Source organism: Mandrillus leucophaeus, unplaced genomic scaffold, assembly GCF_000951045.1.
Source record: "Mandrillus leucophaeus isolate KB7577 unplaced genomic scaffold, Mleu.le_1.0 Scaffold541, whole genome shotgun sequence".
Taxonomy (NCBI): Eukaryota; Metazoa; Chordata; class Mammalia; order Primates; family Cercopithecidae; genus Mandrillus; species Mandrillus leucophaeus.
The window spans coordinates 440,767-457,860 of NW_012105820.1; the positions used below are offsets into that span (position 1 = coordinate 440,767).

The 17,094-nt window shown below is 49.3% G+C and overlaps 3 protein-coding genes across 4 annotated transcripts in view; all 3 read left to right on the top strand.

Annotated features, from left to right (window-relative positions):
• The window catches only part of SPAG5 (sperm associated antigen 5), a 38,063-nt gene extending 35,130 nt beyond the window's left edge, over nucleotides 1–2,933 (top strand). The window contains exons 15-23 of the mRNA XM_011997554.1: nucleotides 378–489; nucleotides 661–747; nucleotides 1,013–1,133; nucleotides 1,246–1,357; nucleotides 1,746–1,826; nucleotides 1,970–2,125; nucleotides 2,206–2,280; nucleotides 2,408–2,488; nucleotides 2,728–2,933. Of these exons, the coding sequence (XP_011852944.1) occupies nucleotides 378–489; nucleotides 661–747; nucleotides 1,013–1,133; nucleotides 1,246–1,357; nucleotides 1,746–1,826; nucleotides 1,970–2,125; nucleotides 2,206–2,280; nucleotides 2,408–2,488; nucleotides 2,728–2,799 (897 nt within the window). The 3' untranslated portion in view covers nucleotides 2,800–2,933. The remainder of the gene's footprint in view (nucleotides 1–377; nucleotides 490–660; nucleotides 748–1,012; nucleotides 1,134–1,245; nucleotides 1,358–1,745; nucleotides 1,827–1,969; nucleotides 2,126–2,205; nucleotides 2,281–2,407; nucleotides 2,489–2,727) is intronic.
• A 300-nt stretch (nucleotides 2,934–3,233) lies between these two features.
• Nucleotides 3,234–7,389, top strand: ALDOC (aldolase C, fructose-bisphosphate). The gene is made up of 9 exons (XM_011997514.1): nucleotides 3,234–3,697; nucleotides 4,963–5,086; nucleotides 5,173–5,384; nucleotides 5,501–5,555; nucleotides 5,651–5,811; nucleotides 5,928–6,011; nucleotides 6,264–6,438; nucleotides 6,571–6,770; nucleotides 6,883–7,389. The coding sequence occupies exons 1-9, from the start codon at nucleotides 3,449–3,451 to the stop codon at nucleotides 6,976–6,978; spliced, it is 1,356 nt and encodes a 451-aa protein (XP_011852904.1). The 5' UTR covers nucleotides 3,234–3,448; the 3' UTR covers nucleotides 6,979–7,389.
• A 1,010-nt stretch (nucleotides 7,390–8,399) lies between these two features.
• Nucleotides 8,400–17,094, top strand: part of PIGS (phosphatidylinositol glycan anchor biosynthesis, class S) — a 24,543-nt gene continuing 15,848 nt past the window's right edge. Inside the window, exons 1-5 of one of the 2 annotated variants that reach the window (XM_011997516.1) lie at nucleotides 8,400–9,029; nucleotides 9,303–9,442; nucleotides 9,527–9,638; nucleotides 16,481–16,570; nucleotides 16,867–16,958. In XM_011997516.1, coding sequence (XP_011852906.1) covers nucleotides 8,996–9,029; nucleotides 9,303–9,442; nucleotides 9,527–9,638; nucleotides 16,481–16,570; nucleotides 16,867–16,958 — 468 coding nt within the window. In that variant the 5' untranslated portion in view covers nucleotides 8,400–8,995. The remainder of the gene's footprint in view (nucleotides 9,030–9,302; nucleotides 9,443–9,526; nucleotides 9,639–16,480; nucleotides 16,571–16,866; nucleotides 16,959–17,094) is intronic. The other variant, XM_011997517.1, reaches the window with a different exon arrangement.

Genomic DNA, 17,094 nt, shown 5'->3' on the forward strand with positions numbered 1-17,094 from the left:
GAGCTTGTAGTGAGCAGGTATGGCGCCACTGCACTCCAGCCTGGGCCGCAAAGCAAAACTACGTCTCAAAAAAGAAAAAGAAGTATAGGCTCCTTCTTTTCTTTTTTCTTTTCTTTTCTTTCTTTCGCAGTAGCTAAAAGGGGATTTAAGGTAAGAAGAAGGGTTTTGTTTAGGTTTATTTTTAAAATACTGCTGTTTTTGTGGGAGAGGCTGAAGAATATAAACATGTTCAGGGAAAGGCACTAATGGAGAAGTTGAAGATAGATAATTGAGATAATAGGTGGAACAGCATTTTGGAGGAGATGGCTGGGAGTTACCTGGAAGCCCAGGAGTTCACTAGACCTGAACAGCAGCTATTTTTTCTTCTTTGCCCTTAGACTGAACAAGAGACCCTTCTGCTGAGTACAGCCTGTGCTCCCACCCAGGAACACCCTCTGCCTAATGACAGCACCTTCCTGGGAAGCATCTTGATAGCAGTGGCAGATGAAGGTTAAAGGCCCTGGGATTTGAGGGCGGGAAAGTTGTAACCCTGCTCCCAATATCTTCAGCTGTTGAAGATGTCCACCAGCGGGCTTGTCTGTCTTACCCTGGCTTCCATTATGATAGACCCCTCCCTGGATGACCAGAGGGGCCCTCTCCCATTATTGGTTTTTCTCTTAGAGCCAGAATCAACTCCTGTGCCCTTGCTTGGAAGTGACAAGAGTGCTTTCACCCGAGTAGCATCAATGGTTTCCCTTCAGCCTGCAGGTTAGGAGGGGCTCCAGGGATCCTGCCTCATTTCTAGAAAATCTGGTGGTGATGAGTAAAGACAAAAACAGTGAGAAGTGCTTTGCTCTAAAAACCTCAATTCTACTTGGGCTCATTTTATTTCTGCCTTCTGGGATCTGTAATGTTCCAGACATTCAAATCCTGTGGGTGGGGAACACGGATAAGAGTTGTGGAAATGATGGCTATACACTCCTTCCTTCCATGGCTGGAAGGCTAGACCTCTATCTGGGACTTTCTCTTTCAGAGACCCCAGGTATGGAGGAGAGCCTGGCAGAAATGAGTATTATGACTATTGAGCTTCAGAGTCTTTGTTCCCTGCTACAAGAGTCTAAAGAAGAAGCCATCAGGACTCTGCAGCGAAAAATGTGAGTGGGATGCAGTTTTGGTGACAGAGGGACAGTAAGACAGCCTCTTATGCCAAGGGTTGAATTGGCCCCTGAGAGGACAAGAATGTTGCTGAATTCTTCCTTTCTTCAGTTGTGAGCTGCAGGCTAGGCTACAAGCCCAGGAAGAACAGCATCAGGAAGCCCAGAAGGCAAAGGAAGCAGACATAGAGAAGCTGAACCAGGCCTTGTGCTTGCGCTACAAGGTGAAGGAGGGACCTAGAAGTGGGGCAATGAAGAACTGGGGCAGCTCTACTGGCCCACTGGGAGCCATTATCTCTCCAGGAATCTGGGTGGTGGGGATTTTCCAACCACTGCCCTAGTTTTGCCCTTCCTGGGGTCAGACATTTCACATTTCAGCTATGGGCTGACCTATCTTCCCAGGCAGACCCAGGAGAGAAGTCAGGAACTCTAGCAGAACTCTCCCAACACTGAAATGTGCCTTGCCTGGCTTGGCCCTGGAGGAAGAATTGGAGTGATATCAATTGGTCTCATGTGGGCTGAGCATGGGTTAGGCACTCTCTCCTATCTCCTGGCAACGGCTGTGAAGAGACCAGCTCTCCGTGTGTCTTCTCACCTTCCTTTCCCTCACAGAATGAAAAGGAGCTCCAGGAAGTGATACAGCAGCAGAATGAGAAGATCCTAGAACAGATAGACAAGAGTGGCGAGCTCATAGTATGTTCACCATCATGCCCAGGCCTTTGCTTTCTGTGTTACTGGTCAGCCAGGATCCCAAATATGAGAAATGGTTTACTTTTGTTCACCACACGTTGTCTATCCTTATGTCCTATTGGACACCTCTCCATTCTTATTCCCAGAGCCTTAGAGAGGAGGTGACCCACCTTACCCGCTCACTTCGGCGTGCAGAGACAGAGACCAAAGTGCTCCAGGAGGCCCTGGAAGGCCAGCTGGACTCCAGCTGCCAGCCTGTGGCCACCAATTGGATCCAGGAGAAAGTGTGGCTCTCTCAGGAGGTGACTCAGAGTTAACAGAGGAGCTGGACAGCAGGTGGGGACCCCAGGCTGTACCCCTGTTGATCTGGACATATTTCTAGGTGGACAAACTGAGAGTGATGTTCCTGGAGATGAAAAATGAGAAGGAAAAACTCATGATCAAGTTCCAGAGCCATGTAAGAATGTCTATGCCATTCCAGGGCCATTTCCTACCATCATTAGCAAATGCCCTGCCATGTTTCCCCTGTCCTACCAAGCTTGCTCTTTTATGCATAGGACTTATAAAATCTGTTTGCTTTCTAGAGAAGTATCCTAGAGGAGAACCTTCGGCGCTCTGACAAGGAGTTAGAAAAACTAGATGACATTGTTCAGCATATTTATAAGGTACAGGCAGGAGGGAGGTGATATAACTAATGTACCTGGTACAAGGCCTGGCCCCAGGAGGTACTAATGAGCACATCTCTCGTTCCCAGCCTTTACTGAGAGCTGGGCCTGAATCACTATTGCAGGCTTCTCTGTGGTGTCTGTTTTCTCCCCTTTAATTCAGCGGCTGCCTGCTGGGGCTGGGAGCCCTGGGCCTTAGGCCTGTGGTCCTGAGCTGCTTTTTCTGCCTCTCTTCCCAGACCCTGCTCTCTATTCCAGAGGTGGTGAGGGGATGCAAAGAGCTACAGGGATTGCTGGAATTTCTGAGCTAAGAAACTGAAGGCCAGAATCTGCTTCACCCCTTTTTACCTGCAATACCCCTTTACCCTAATACCAAGACCAACTGGCATAGAGCCAACTGAGATAAATGCTATTTAAATAAAGTGTATTTAATGTATTTCTCCAAGCTTACGGAATCTTACTTTTTGGGTGAGAGGGGGCGGATGATGAAGTCAGGGAAGAGGCAGCCTGGGCCTCCTGCCTGGGTACCCTCCATAGATCCCTCTCCACCTCCTGGTGCATCCAAAGCCAAGGCTGCCTGCCCTTCCTCCCTTCCCCTGCTTTCACCAAAACTCTGGGCACTGGACTGCTTGTTCCCTGGCTCACCGCCTGGAGGAAGCAGAAAGGCTTCATTCTCTTACTTTCCCCAGCCCCCTCGGGGGTACACCCTGGCAAATATGGGGGTGAGGACAGAGAAGCTCAGTTCATTACTTCCTGCCCTGAACTTGGGCACCTTGATGATGCCTCTGCCCCACCTACTCAACCTGTTGTTACTGTTTCGGTGCCTCCTCTTCACCAGACCAAGCTTAATCCCCAACATCCAGCAAGTGCCCGGCACGTGGTAAAGGGATAGTGGCAGAAATGGACGCAAGGTCATGGCTAGGCTCCACGAGGTGGGAGGGCAGTCCCTGACAGTCACGGATGTCTGGCGGGGCGCTCACTCCACCTCGCCGCCCCGCCTCTGAGGGCGTGGCCTTGCCCCGGACACCAGTCCTGGGGAGGGGGTGTGGTCAGGGCGGGGCGTGCCAGCCCCACCCCCGGAGGAGTCACGTAGCTCTGCGGCATCCGCAGCCTCATTTACCAGAGGGCGCCAGGGCTGCAGTCGCAATTGTTTGCCGATCAGAACCCGAGCTGTGCTTGTGGCTACGGCTGCTAACTGGCTGCGCACAGGTAAGGCCAGGCGAGGCAGGAGCCACTCAACATCTCCGCTTGTCTCCTTGGCTCTTCCCCTGCCATCCTCGTCCTGCTACCTGGGACTCCAGGATGTGCCCTTTCGACCCTTTCCTAACATCTTCGCTCCTTTCCGCATACTTGAAACCCCATGGCTCAACCTTTCCTGTTCTATCCCTCCTCAGCTCTCCCACCTGAACCTCAGCTTTTCCAATCCCAAATCCTCCTCTACTTGTTGGATATTTCCTTGGAGTCTGCATCTCCTACCCAGAGCATTTCCTGCTCAGCCTGCTCCCTCTCCTCCTAGGCTAGGTCCTCTCTGCAGTTCTCCTGCCTTCTCTGCCCACTAGTTTAGGTCTCTCCCGCTACCTGGTTAGCCTGCGTCACCATTACCTCCCCTCAGTCTCATCTCTCTCTCAGGCTCTCCACTCCTTTCAGCCTTGGTCCTCTGCCCTCCCGTCTGGGTGTCTGAGTTGTGGGGAATTGAAGTCTTCCTACTGCTATCCCTCCCGCCACGCAGGTGAAGTGCTCGCTGGGCACAGAGATGGCCCGGAGGTGTCACTAACCCCAGTCTCCACACACTAACCCAGCTGACCCGCTGGGCCCTCTTTCCTACAACACTGCAGCCCCACTGGGGCCAACCTCCGGTACTGGGTGGGAGTAGGCAATAGGCATAGGCAGGCAGGTTTGGAGTACAGAAAAGGAGAAGCTGCAGGAGCCTATGACTGGTATTTGTGCCACTCCTACTCCCTACCTGTTCTTCCAACCTTTTCCTCTAGAAGCTGAGAGAAGAGGGTGGCAATAAGTACTTTTGCCTCATTCTGAAGCCTTGGAAGTAAGTACACTTTCCCTAGGGGTCCTGTGGAGGATGAGAAAAGGGAAGCTGGAAAAGCCAGGGCTTCTGCCTACCTCAACAAGGGTCTAAGTTCAGTGAAAGAAGGGTTGGCATCCTCGATTGGGCAGCAGATTCATCAGAAGACCTGTGGCTTCAGGGCTGCTCACCTCCCCACCCCCACCCTGCATCTTTCCCCAGGGCTGGGAAGGGTGCCTACCAGGGACAAAAGGAGATGTGGGAACTGGAGCCCTAAGCTTGCTAGCTGTCAGAAGGATTGGTGCCACTTGATGCCCAGGACTCATGCCAAGGACTGCTGCCCTGTTCCCAGCCCCTTGCTTGATGGGGGAGGCTATTTGACCCATCTGGCCAGGAGAGGCAGCAGAGGAGGTAGTGGGTGAGGTCTAGCTTTTTTATCTTGTCTCCACTCCAGGGAGCTGTCACCATGCCTCACTCGTACCCAGCCCTTTCTGCTGAGCAGAAGAAGGAATTGTCTGACATTGCCCTCCGGATTGTAGCCCCGGGCAAAGGCATTCTGGCTGCGGATGAGTCTGTAGGTAAGTGGACATCTGTAGCCAGGTAGGGTACAGGTGGCTAGGGGACCCTGGGGATGTTCTCACTGCCTTTCTTTGTTTGTCCCCAGGCAGCATGGCCAAGCGGCTGAGCCAAATTGGGGTGGAGAACACAGAGGAGAACCGCCGGCTGTACCGCCAGGTCCTGTTCAGTGCTGATGATCGTGTGAAAAAGTGCATTGGAGGTGTTATTTTCTTTCATGAGACCCTCTACCAGAAAGATGATAATGGTGTTCCCTTCGTCCGAACCATCCAGGATAAGGGCATCATCGTGGGCATCAAGGTGCAGCCCCCGGCCCTGCTCTGAATGGAAGCTGGGTGTGAAAATAAGCTTGTGTAGGAGGGGTAGCAAGGAGAATCCTGCCGGGATTCGACCCTCTGCTTGTTCTTCCCCTACAGGTTGACAAGGGTGTGGTGCCTCTAGCTGGGACTGATGGAGAAACCACCACTCAAGGTATAGGATGGGTGGGCTTGAGGACCAAAGAGGTGTTAGATAGTTGATGCTGGTAAAAGAGGGGCAGAGTAATGAGGTTAGCACTGTGCTTACAGGACTGGATGGGCTCTCAGAACGCTGTGCCCAGTATAAGAAGGATGGTGCTGACTTTGCCAAGTGGCGCTGTGTGCTGAAAATCAGTGAGCGCACGCCCTCTGCACTTGCCATTCTGGAGAATGCCAACGTGCTGGCCCGTTATGCCAGTATCTGCCAGCAGGTGTGTGTTGGGAGGGTGGTGAACTAGGTGCCCTATATGCCTGGTGGGGAGAGAGTTACAGGGCTTTCTTCATCTCCCGTACTGCCCCTCCCAAGCATCTCTGCTCTTGCCTGCAGAATGGCATTGTGCCTATTGTGGAACCTGAAATATTGCCTGATGGAGACCATGACCTCAAACGTTGTCAGTATGTTACAGAGAAGGTGAGTCCACACCTGGGCACATAAACATACTGCAGGGACAGCTCGGCAGGAGTGTGTGTTCCCCAGAGCCCCCAGCTTAGATCCAGGCACACTTTCCCGTAGCACTTTTTCACTTGATCCTGGCACAGGCCTGTGATCTGAGCCTTTACTGAGCCCTCACAGTCTGTGCCCATCTACCCCTAGATAGGGAGCATCAAGCAGTAACCAGTGGGGGCCCAGACCCTTAGTAAACCTCCTCTAATCCCCACCCAGGTCTTGGCTGCTGTGTACAAGGCCCTGAGTGACCATCATGTGTACCTGGAGGGGACCCTGCTCAAGCCCAACATGGTGACCCCTGGCCATGCCTGTCCTATCAAGTATACCCCAGAGGAGATTGCCATGGCAACTGTCACTGCCCTGCGTCGCACTGTGCCCCCAGCTGTCCCAGGTACTACCCAGCTCCCTAACCTGCTCCTATCCCTAAGGCCCATCTTCAGGTCCTTCTTGTGGCCTTCAGGGGTTCCCTATCCTGGAAAAATTGGGAGTGACCAGTCAGTTTGTCTTCTTTCCTCCACACTAGGAGTGACCTTCCTGTCTGGGGGTCAGAGCGAAGAGGAGGCATCACTCAACCTCAATGCCATCAACCGCTGCCCCCTTCCCCGGCCCTGGGCGCTTACCTTCTCCTATGGGCGTGCCCTGCAAGCCTCTGCACTCAATGCCTGGCGAGGGCAACGGGACAATGCTGGGGCTGCCACTGAGGAGTTCATCAAGCGGGCTGAGGTTGGGAGCTACAGTTGGTGGTGGGTGGGGCAGCACCCAGAGGCTATAGCCTGGGCAGGGCTTGGCACCTGCGGGCTGGCTCAGCCTGCTTACTCCGTGCTCCCTTTTGCAGGTAAATGGGCTTGCAGCCCAGGGCAAGTATGAAGGCAGTGGAGAAGATGGTGGAGCAGCAGCACAGTCCCTCTACATTGCCAACCATGCCTACTGAGTATCTACTCCATACCACAGCCCTTGGCCCAGCCATCTGCACCCACTTTTGCTTGTAGTCATGGCCAGGGCCAAATAGCTATGCAGAGCAGAGATGCCTTCACCTGGCACCAACCTGTCTTCCTTTCTCTTCTCCCTCCCCCTCTCTCATTGCTGCACCTGGGACCATAGGATGGGAGGATAGGGAGCCCCTCATGACTGAGGGCAGAAGAAATTGCTAGAAGTCAGAGCAGGATGGCTGGGTCTCCCCCTACCTCTGCCAACTCCCACAATTTTCCCATGATGGGGTAGCTTCTCCTTGGGCTCTCCTTCTTGCTTGCCCTGTCTCCTGGGATCAGAGAGTAGTACAGAAGCCCTGACTCATGCCTTGAGTACATACCATACAGCAAATAAATGGTAGCAAAACATGCTACTTTGCCTGTCTGTTTTACACATCAAATTCCCACCTCCCAGTTTCTGATCTCTGCTAATTCTATCTCTGGGCCCTCTGACTCTGGGGGTGGAGAGGGTAGGATTTGAGTTTTACTGGGCTTCAAGTTTATGGAGGAAGGCACATGCAGTCCCCATCCCCAGCTCAGGCTCTTGCTCTCTTGATGTCCAAGTCTGGAGTGGGGCAATGAGGAAGATTGCAAGTCTTCTAGGGACTGCCACATCAGTGGCACTGGGCTGCAGCTACAGAAGGATGGAGTGAGGCCAGACTGGTAACTTCTGAAGGCAGATTTGTGCAAGGCTTAAAGCAGGGAGGCAGCAGGACAGGCTGGGATAAGAGTGGGTGGGAGAGTCTCTCCCATCTCGCAGTGTTGAGCCCAACTGGGACCTGACACGTTCCACTAGGGGGAGCCACACCAGTAAGCGCTAGCGAGCACCTGGACTCCCGCCCAAAGAGGAAAACCCAGGCTCTGCGGGCTGCCAGGGCTGAGCAGGGCATCTAGGAGGTTGCCAAGGGCTATGGCCCATTCTCATTTGGGGTAGAAGCGGGCACAAAGGGAGCCAATTTGAGGGTCTGGGTAAGGACAGCTCTGGTGAGGCCTCATGCTGAACTTTGACCACTGGGGTGGGTTGTGAGGTGGGCTGAGAACCTGGGTATAGGCAGATAAAAAGATGAGATAACAAGCTGCGTGTGCTCTGTGTCAACTGGGGAGGCTACAAATGCTCCATCCTGTGTGGCCTGACATAATAACAGAAATAGCTTGCACATAGCACCAACCATGTTCTAATCACTTTATATGTATTCACACATTTCATACAACTCTATAAAGAAGTACTATTACTATCATCCCTATTTTAATAGAGAAAACAGGCGCAGAGAGGCACAGAACGATCTTCTCACGATCACTCACCTTATAAGTGATGAAGCCAGGATTTGAACCGCAGTGATCAGCATCTAGAGTCCAGGCTCATGACTTCAAGATTTTTAAGTGAAGTATCCTGAGTTTTCCAAGTTGGAAATGAATTAAAACGTATTTTAAGATAGCGAGAGAGCCAATTGTACTAAAACATAGTAGCTTGCTACCTCCGTGTTTGAGGCTGGAGGAGAGGGCACCCCAAGAGGAGCTCTACGATAAGGATAATAAGACCGTGACAGCTGACGTTTGAGGGCTTTCCATGTGCCAGGCTCCTTACAAGAACGGCCTCATTTATCTAAATATCACCATTTTCAGATGAGACAATTGAGCCTCGGAGCTGCCTGTAGTTGCCCAGCTAATATTTAGGGACTGCAGAGGCTGCGCTCTTGATTTAGGGACTAGGAGTGTGTTCTACAGGGAAGCGGGGGACTTCGTTCCAACAGCGCCGAAACCCGAGCGCCCCATCGGCAGCCCCTCCGCGGCTGGGTGACTTCCTTTTAGATCCCCAGCGAGGCTCCCAGCGGAACCCGCCCACCCCGCCGGCGAGTCTGGAGTAGCGCTCGCGATTGGCCCCGATCACCGCCGCGGTCCCGCCCCCTCGTTGCGGAGGTTCCGATTGGGTGAGGCTCACGAAGCTCCGCCCCCCGGTGGCCGGAGCAGCCGGAAGCTAGCATGGCGGTCGCCGGGCCCGCGGCTACAGACCTAGGTGCGGTGGGCTTCGGGTGGGAGCCTGCAGCTAGCTGATGGCAAGGGAGGAATAGCAGGGGTGGGGATTGTGGTATGCGAGAGGTTCCGCGGACGGGGGGCTCGGGGGTCTCTTCAGAAGGGATTCCCTTCAGGCTTGGGCCGGGTCCCTTCGAACGGAGATCCCAATGAACGCGGGCCCGTAGAGGCCGGTGGTTGGGGCTTCTCCGCGTCGGAGATGGGGCCGGTACCCTAGCCCGTTTCCAACGCCTCAGTCGGTTCCCCATGCCCTCAGAGGTGGTCCGGGGCAAGCGCGCCGCCCTCTTCTTCGCTGCGGTGGCCATCGTGCTGGGGCTGCCTCTCTGGTGGAAGACCACGGAGACCTACCGGGCTTCGTTGCCTTACTCCCAGATCAGTGGACTGAATGCCCTGCAGGTGAGACTGCCGTGCGGGAGGGTCGGGGGACAGTCTCCCGGTAAGGTGGAAACTCAGTGACGGCCCTGATGCTCCTTCCTATAGCTCCGCCTCATGGTGCCTGTCACTGTCGTGTTTACGCGGGAGTCAGTGCCCCTGGACGACCAGGAGAAGCTGCCCTTCACCGTTGTGCATGAAAGAGAGATTCCTCTGAAATGTGAGTTCCTGGGGGTCAGGGCTGCCTTTCACGTGTGAGCTCAGTTCAGACGTGTGAGCTCAGTTCAGAGCTAAGTTGGGTGGGAGGAGCGTGGGTGTACCATAAAGGCAGTTAAAAACTATTAAAAGACCTCTCTGAATGAACAGTGTGTTTGGTCAGAAAAAAACTACTTTCAAATTCACGGTCACTAAATAGCAATTTTACTCATAAGATAGTTAGGCTACCTAATCTGAAGCAGTTGATGCCCATCAGGGTATAGGGGAGGAGGTGGGATGTAGTGGAAAGAACACAGAGTTTGAAATTAAATTGGATTTGCATATAGGCCCTATTTAGTTTATTTGTTTATTAGCTTTTGAGACGGAGCCTCGCTCTGTCGCCCAGGCTGGAGTGCAGTGGTGCCATCTCGGCCCACTGCAACCTCCGCCTCCCGGGTTCAAGCGATTCTCCTGCCTCAGCCACTGGAATAGCTGGGATTGCAGGCGCGCGACACCACGCCCAACCAATTTTTGTATTTTTAGTAGAGATGGAGTTTTGCCATGTTGGCCATGCTGCTCTCGAACTCCTGACTTCAGGTGATCCGCCCGCCTCGGCCTCCCAGAGTGTTGGGATTACAGGCGTGAGCCACCGTGCCCAGCCCCTATTCAGTTTAACATTGAACACTTTACTGGGGTACTTTTTTTAGGTACCAGGGATTTAGGAATTAATAAGAAATTGATAATGGTTTCAAGACATTCATAGGTAGGGGAGAAAGATAAAATAAATTACAGTAGAAGTATACAAGAAACAGGGATTGCACTTAATAAAGAGTATTAACCAACTAGGAGAAAAGAAGGGCAGAGAAAGTTTTGAGAGATATAATTCTTAAGTCGGATTTTTAAAGGATGTGTGGGAATTCAGGTTAAATGGGAAAGGGAGGGAGAGAATTTCAGGCAGAGTGAATAGCATGAGATAGTATAAGGATAGCTAATAGTTGTTGCTCATTGTGTGCCAGAAACTAGGTGAAGCACTTTATATGTGTTGCCTCATTTAATCCTTTCTAATGATATGATCCCCATTTTATAAATGAAGAAACTGAGGCTTAGAGAATTTAACTTGTCCAAGATCACACAGCTAGTAAGAGATGGAACTGGGATTTAAATCCAGGCCTGACTGATTCCACTGTTCAAGCTTTTAACCAACAAACTATACTCCTGTGTGAAAGTGAGGAGGGGTGAATCAGCATATTAGGGTACCTATGAGCAGTTTTGCCTTACTGGAATGTGTAGTGAAAGACTGGGAATGACTGGAGATTTGGGCTGAGTTTAGAGCATGAGGCACCTGTGTGCCATTTACTTTTTAGTTCTTTAGCCTTGGTGAAAACATTTTTTTTTTTTTTTTTTTTGAGAGCGGGTCTCTCTTTGTTGCCCAGGCTGGAGTATGGTGGCACGATCGGGGCCCACTGCAGCCTTGATCTATTGGGCTCAAGCGATCCTCCCACCTCAGCCCACCTGCCTCAGTAGCTGGGACTACAGCCACACACAATCACACCCAGCTGATTTGTTTTGGTATTTTTAGTAGAGACAGGGTTTTGCCATGTTGCCCAGGCTGGTCTCAAGCTCCTGGGCTCAAGTGATCGACCTCTCAAAGTGCTGGGATTACAAGTGAGAGTCACTACACCTGGCTGGTGAAAACATTTTTTTTTTTTTTTTTTTTGAGATGGAGTTTCGCTCTTGTTGCCCAGGCTGGAGTGCAATGGCACAATCTTGGCTCACTGCAACGTCTGCCTCCTGGGTTCAAACGATTCTCCTACCTCAGCCTCTGGAGTAACTGGGATTACAGGCGCCTGCCACCACGCCCAGCTAATTTTTTGTATTTTTAGTCGATACAGGGTTTCACCATGTTGGCTAGGCTAGGCTGGTCTCGAACTCCTGACCTCAGGTGATCCATCTGCCTCAGCCTCCCAAAGTGCTGGGATTACAGGTGTGAGCCACCACGCACAGCCAAACTACTTGTTTTCTAAACAAAAATTGGACTATCCCTCACTAGTTTGAAATTTGATTGTTTTCAGTTTATCATGGATTTCTTCATATTTGATGACACAGTGTTCAGTAATATGGGTATAGTGTAAACGTATAGTATAGGCAACGCATTTAAAGGGTGACCAAGAGTATGGAATTTGGGATCAGAGAGCTGGATTCAAGCCTCATTCTGCCACTTATTTGTGTAAATTTGAGTAAGGGAGTAAGGTTGTTAACTTCTCTAAACCTTGGTTTCCTCATCTGTTAGCCAGAGGTAGTAATAGGGTTGTTCATTTATTCAACAAGTATTTATTGTGTACCTATGTCAGATACAGTGCTAGTTACTAGAGATATAGCAGTGAAAAAAACAGACAAGAAGACAATAAAAAAGACAAAGCCAGATGTGGTGGCTCACGCCTGTAATCCCAGCACTTTGGGAGGCCAAGGCAGGCAGATCACTTGAGATCAGGAGTTCAAGACCAGCCCGGCTAACATGGTGAAACCCTATCTCTACTAAAAATACAAAAATTAGCCAGGCATGGTGGTGGGTGCCTATAATCCTAGCTACTTGGGAGGCTGAGGCAGAAGAATCGCTTGAACCTGTGGGGCGGAAGTAGCAGTGAGTCAAGATCCCACCACTGCACTCTAGCCTTGGTGACACAGACTACATCTCAAAAAAAAAAGAAAAAAAAGAAAAAAGACAAGTAAGTCAAATGTATGTTAGATGGTGATAGAAGAAAAATAGAGGAGGACAGGAGGAGAGGGAATTTTCTTGAGGAATGGGAGGGGATTGCAGTTTTAGATCGGGTGGACAAGGGAGGTCTCATTGAAAAGATGACATTTGAGTAAATACCTAAAAGGCAAGGGAATAGACTGTGCAGATATCTGGGGGAAGAGCATCTTGGCAGAGGGAAAAGCAAGTCTAAGATCCTGAGTTAAGAGCAAGTGTTGTGCCTTTCAGGAGCAGTAAGAATCTCCTTGTGGCTTCACTGGGTTGAATGAGGAAGAGAGAAAGAGGAAATGAAATAGAACCAGAACAGTAGAAGGGGGCTGAATCACTTAGGGCCTGGTAGGTCATTTTGAGAATTTGCATTCTAGGCTTTTATTCTAGATAAGAAGGGAAGCCATTGAAGGTTTTTTGTTTCTTTTTTAAACGTGACTACCATTATCATACCTAAGTTAGCAGTGATTCCTTAATATCACCTAATTCTCAGTCTGTATTTAGATCTCTCCAGTTATCTCCAAGGTATCCTTTCACAGATGGTTTATTCCATCAGGATCAATAAGTTGCATTCGTCTTTTTGTCACTTTTATTTTATGTCAGCTCCCCCCACCCTACCCCCATACATTTCTTTCACACCATTGATTTGTTGGAGAAACCAGGTCATTTGTTTTATAGAACATCTCACATTTGGGATTTGGGAAGTAGCTTCCTCACAGTTTAATTTAACTCATTCCTCTAGCATCCATATTTCTTATAAACTGTTAGTTAGATCTAGAGGTTGGATTAAAGCCAGGTTCAATTTTTTGGATGAGAATACATTATAGGTGGTGCAGTGTACTTCCTATTGTGTTGTATCCTGTAGCACTTAATGGCTAGCCCTGTTCCATTTTGGGTGATGCAAAGATTATGTAGTGAGTTCAGGTATTGTCAGCCTAATCTCTATATTTTAGAGTTTCTCATCAACCTTTTACATGATATTTTTAGCATCTATTTGATCATGGAATCCATTTCATTAGCAGTCACAAGATAGTGCTTTTTTAAATTTTTGTGTTTTTTAGAGACAAGGTCTCACTCTGTCACGCAGACTACAGTTCAGTGGCTCAATCATTGCTTACTGCAGCCTTGAAATCCTAGGCTCAATCCTCCTCCCCCACCTCAGCCTCCCAAGTAGCTAGGACTACTGGTGTGTGGCCAGGCACAGTGGCTCATGTCTGTAATCCCAGAACTTTGGGAGGCCAAGGCGGGGGATCATTTGAGGTCAGGAGTTTCAGACCAGCCTGGCAACATAGTGAAACCTCGTCTCCACTAAAAATACAAAAATTTGCTGGGTGTGGTGGTGTGCGCCTGTAGTCCCAGCTACTCCGGAGTCCAAGACAGGAGAATTGCTTGAACCTAGGAGGCGGAGGTTGCATTGAGCTAAGATTGCGCCACTGCATTCCAGCCTGGGAGACAGAGTGGGACACTGTCTCAAAAAAACAAAAAAAAGTAGGCCGGGCGCGGTGGCTCATGCCTGTAATGCCAGCACTTTGGGAGGCTGAGGCGGGCAAATCACTTGAGGTCAGGAGTTCAAGACCAGCCTGCTCAACATGGGAAAACCCTGTCTCTACTAAAAATACAAAAATTAGCTGGGTATGGTGGCACATGCCTGTAATCCCAGCTACTTGGGAGGCTGAGGTAGAAGAATTGCTTGAAACAAAGAGGCGGAGGTTGCAGTGAGCCAGGATCCCGCTGCTGTTCTCCAGTCTGGGCAACAGAGCCAGAGCCAGATTAAACAAACAAACAAAAAAAAAAGTAGAGAAGGGGTCCTTTTTTTTTTTTTTTTTTGTTTTTGAGATAGGGTCTGACACTCAGGCTGAAGTGCAGTGGCCCAATCATAGCTCACTGTAACCTTGAACTCCTGGGTTCAAGTGGTCCTCTTACCTCAGGCTCGCAAGTAGCTGGGACTATAAGAATGTGCCACTGTGCCCAGCTAATTTTTTATTTTATTTATTTATTTATTTTTTGAGACAGGGTCTCACTCTGTCACATAGGCTGGAGTGCAGTGGTGCGATCTCAGCTCATTGCATCCTCTGCCTCCCGGGTTCAAGTGATTCTCCTGCCTCAGCCTCCTGAGTAGCTGGGATTATAGGCGCACAGCCACCATGCCCGGCTAATTTTTGTAATTTTAGTAGAGATGGGGTTTCACCATGTTGGCCAGGCTGGTCTTGAACTCCTGGCCTCAAGCAGTCTGCCTGCCTTGGCCTCCTCAAGTGCTGGGATTACAAGCGTGAGCCACTGCACCTGTCCCCAGCTAATTTTTAAATTTTTTTGTAGAGACGGGGTCTCACTATGTTCCCCGAGCTGGTCTCAAACTCCTGGGCTTAACCAATTTTCCCACCTCGGACCCTAAAGTGCTGGAATTACAGGCATCAGCCACCACACCCAGCCAAATTAGTGACTTAGAATTCTGTCATTTCTTCTTCCTGGAAGAAATATATGACCTGGAATTCTTTTATAAAGAAAAGAGGAACTTTTTCAATACATTTTAGGTTTAGCTTGTCAAGTTTCAGAAGGCAAAAAAATCCCTTCGGGATTGCCTTACACGTATAGATTAATTTGGGGAGAGTTGGCATCTTTATAATATTTAGTCTTTATAATATGACATCTTTATAATATTCATCTAGGGGCCTTGTATGCTTTTCCATTTTATTCAGATATTTTATGTCCTTCAGTAAAGTCTTTGAAGTTTTCTTCTTATAGTTTTATACATTTATTCCTGGGTATTTTTATACTTTCATTGTTAATGTGATTGAGGTTTTAAAAGATGTTTCTAATTGGATATTGCTGGTATTTATGCAGGTATTGATTCTTGCATATTCTTGTATCTAGTCATCTTATTGAACAGTTACTAGTTCTAATAGTTTTTCAGTTAGTTCTCTTTGATTTTCTTGAGAAATAATTATGCTACTTCAAAGCGGCCATTTTATCTGTTTCTTTCCGAGAGTTACAAGTTTTCTTTCTCTTTCTTCACATATTACATTGGTAAAGAACTTCAGAAAGAACAATACTGAATAACAATGAGAATAGAGGAGGTAGCAGGCATCCTTGTTTTATTACTAACTTTATAGAATTATGTTTAATGTTTTGTCATTAACTGTGTAGTTTTTTGTTTTTAATTTTTTTTGAGACAAGGTCTGGTCCTATTGCCCTGGCTAGAGTGCAGTGGTGCGATCTCAGGTCACTGCAACCTCTGCCTCCCAGGCTCAAGTCATCCTCCCACCTCAACCTCCTAAGTAGTTGGGACTACAGGCGTGCACTACCATACCTGGCTTTTTTTTGTTTGTTTGTTTTTTAAGATGGAGTTTCACTCTTGTTGCCCAGGCTGGAGTGCAATGGTGTGATCTTGGCTCACTGCAGCCTCCACTTTCTGGGTTCAGGCGATTCTCCTGCCTAAGCTTCCCGAGTAGCTACCACCACACCCAGCTAATTTTTTGTATTTTTAGTAGAGATGGGGTTTCATCATGTTGGCCAGGCTGGTCTCGAACTCCTGACATCAGGTGATCCACCCGCCTTGGCCTCCCAAAGTGCTGGGATTATAGGTGTGAGCCACCATGTCTGGCACATACCTGGCTAATTTTTGTATTTTTGTAGAGATGGGGTTTCGTCATGTTGCCCAGGCTGATCTCCATCATGAGATCAAGGGATCCGCCCACCTCAACCTCCCAAAGTGCTGGGATTACAAGCATGAGCCACCGTGCCCAGCCTGTGTGTTTTGTTTTTTATCAGGAATGTTCACTGAATTTAATTATTTTGGGGCAGTGATTGGAATGGCCATATGGTTTTTCTCCTTTTGCCTATTAATGTAATGACTATTGAAATAGATTTCCCAGTGGGAAGACACTTCAAGCTGAAGGACCAGTGTGTGCAGAGGTGAAGGCAAGAGCTGGGGCAGATGGGAGAAACGGGTGTCATGTGTTTGATATCATCTATGCAGAAATCATTAGAGTTGGCTGCAGCTGTTTGGTCTTTTTCTGTAAACAGCCATCTTGCTGTCCTCAGATGCTGGACAGTGTTAGGTCTGGGAAGGTGAGCAGAGGCCTGATGCTTGCCGTTTTCATCGTGCTACTTCTTAACCCTCCCAGACAAAATGAAAATCAAATGCCGTTTCCAGAAGGCCTATCGGAGGGCTTTGGACCATGAGGAGGAGGCCCTGTCATCGGGCAGTGTACAAGGTATGGGAAGGGATGAGCACACCATTTTAATGTGAAGCTCTCTTTTTCCTTCTGATCTCTAAGTGCATAGTTCCCATACTTTGACTTCCCTCCAAAACCTCTCTGGGAATGCTGAGAGTGAGGAACTGTAGGATTCAGCCCAGTCCACTGAGGGGCCAGAGAGGTTGATTGGCTTACCCAAGCCTGACCACTGTGTCAGCTGAATGTGAGTGAAGGGGTAGGTTAGGCATTCTCTGGGGCTGGGGGGAGATGGAATGGTGTTTTGCTCTTGGTGTACCACCTGTTCTTGTCCCCAGAGGCAGAAGCCATGTTAGATGAGCCTCAGGAGCAAGCGGAGGGCTCCCTGACTGTGTATGTGATCTCTGAACACTCCTCACTTCTTCCCCAGGTAGGGTAACAGAGAGGCTGCAACTTTGCCTTATCCCTTCAGCTCGTGGACTCCTGGGTCACCTCCTTCTTGCATCATTGCTACCCATTTCTTCCATTTGCTACAGAAAAGTCTCCATTTTTTTTTTTTTTTTTTT

Excerpts from the sequence above, each read along its gene's own strand:
- ALDOC (XM_011997514.1), top strand. The coding sequence starts at position 3,449 with ATGTCTGGCGGGGCGCTCACTCCACCTCGCCGCCCCGCCTCTGAGGGC. Across the intron at positions 5,556-5,650 it reads TGGAGAAACCACCACTCAAG|GACTGGATGGGCTCTCAGAA; the intron begins GTATAGGATGGG and ends CTGTGCTTACAG. Across the intron at positions 5,812-5,927 it reads ATGCCAGTATCTGCCAGCAG|AATGGCATTGTGCCTATTGT; the intron begins GTGTGTGTTGGG and ends TCTTGCCTGCAG.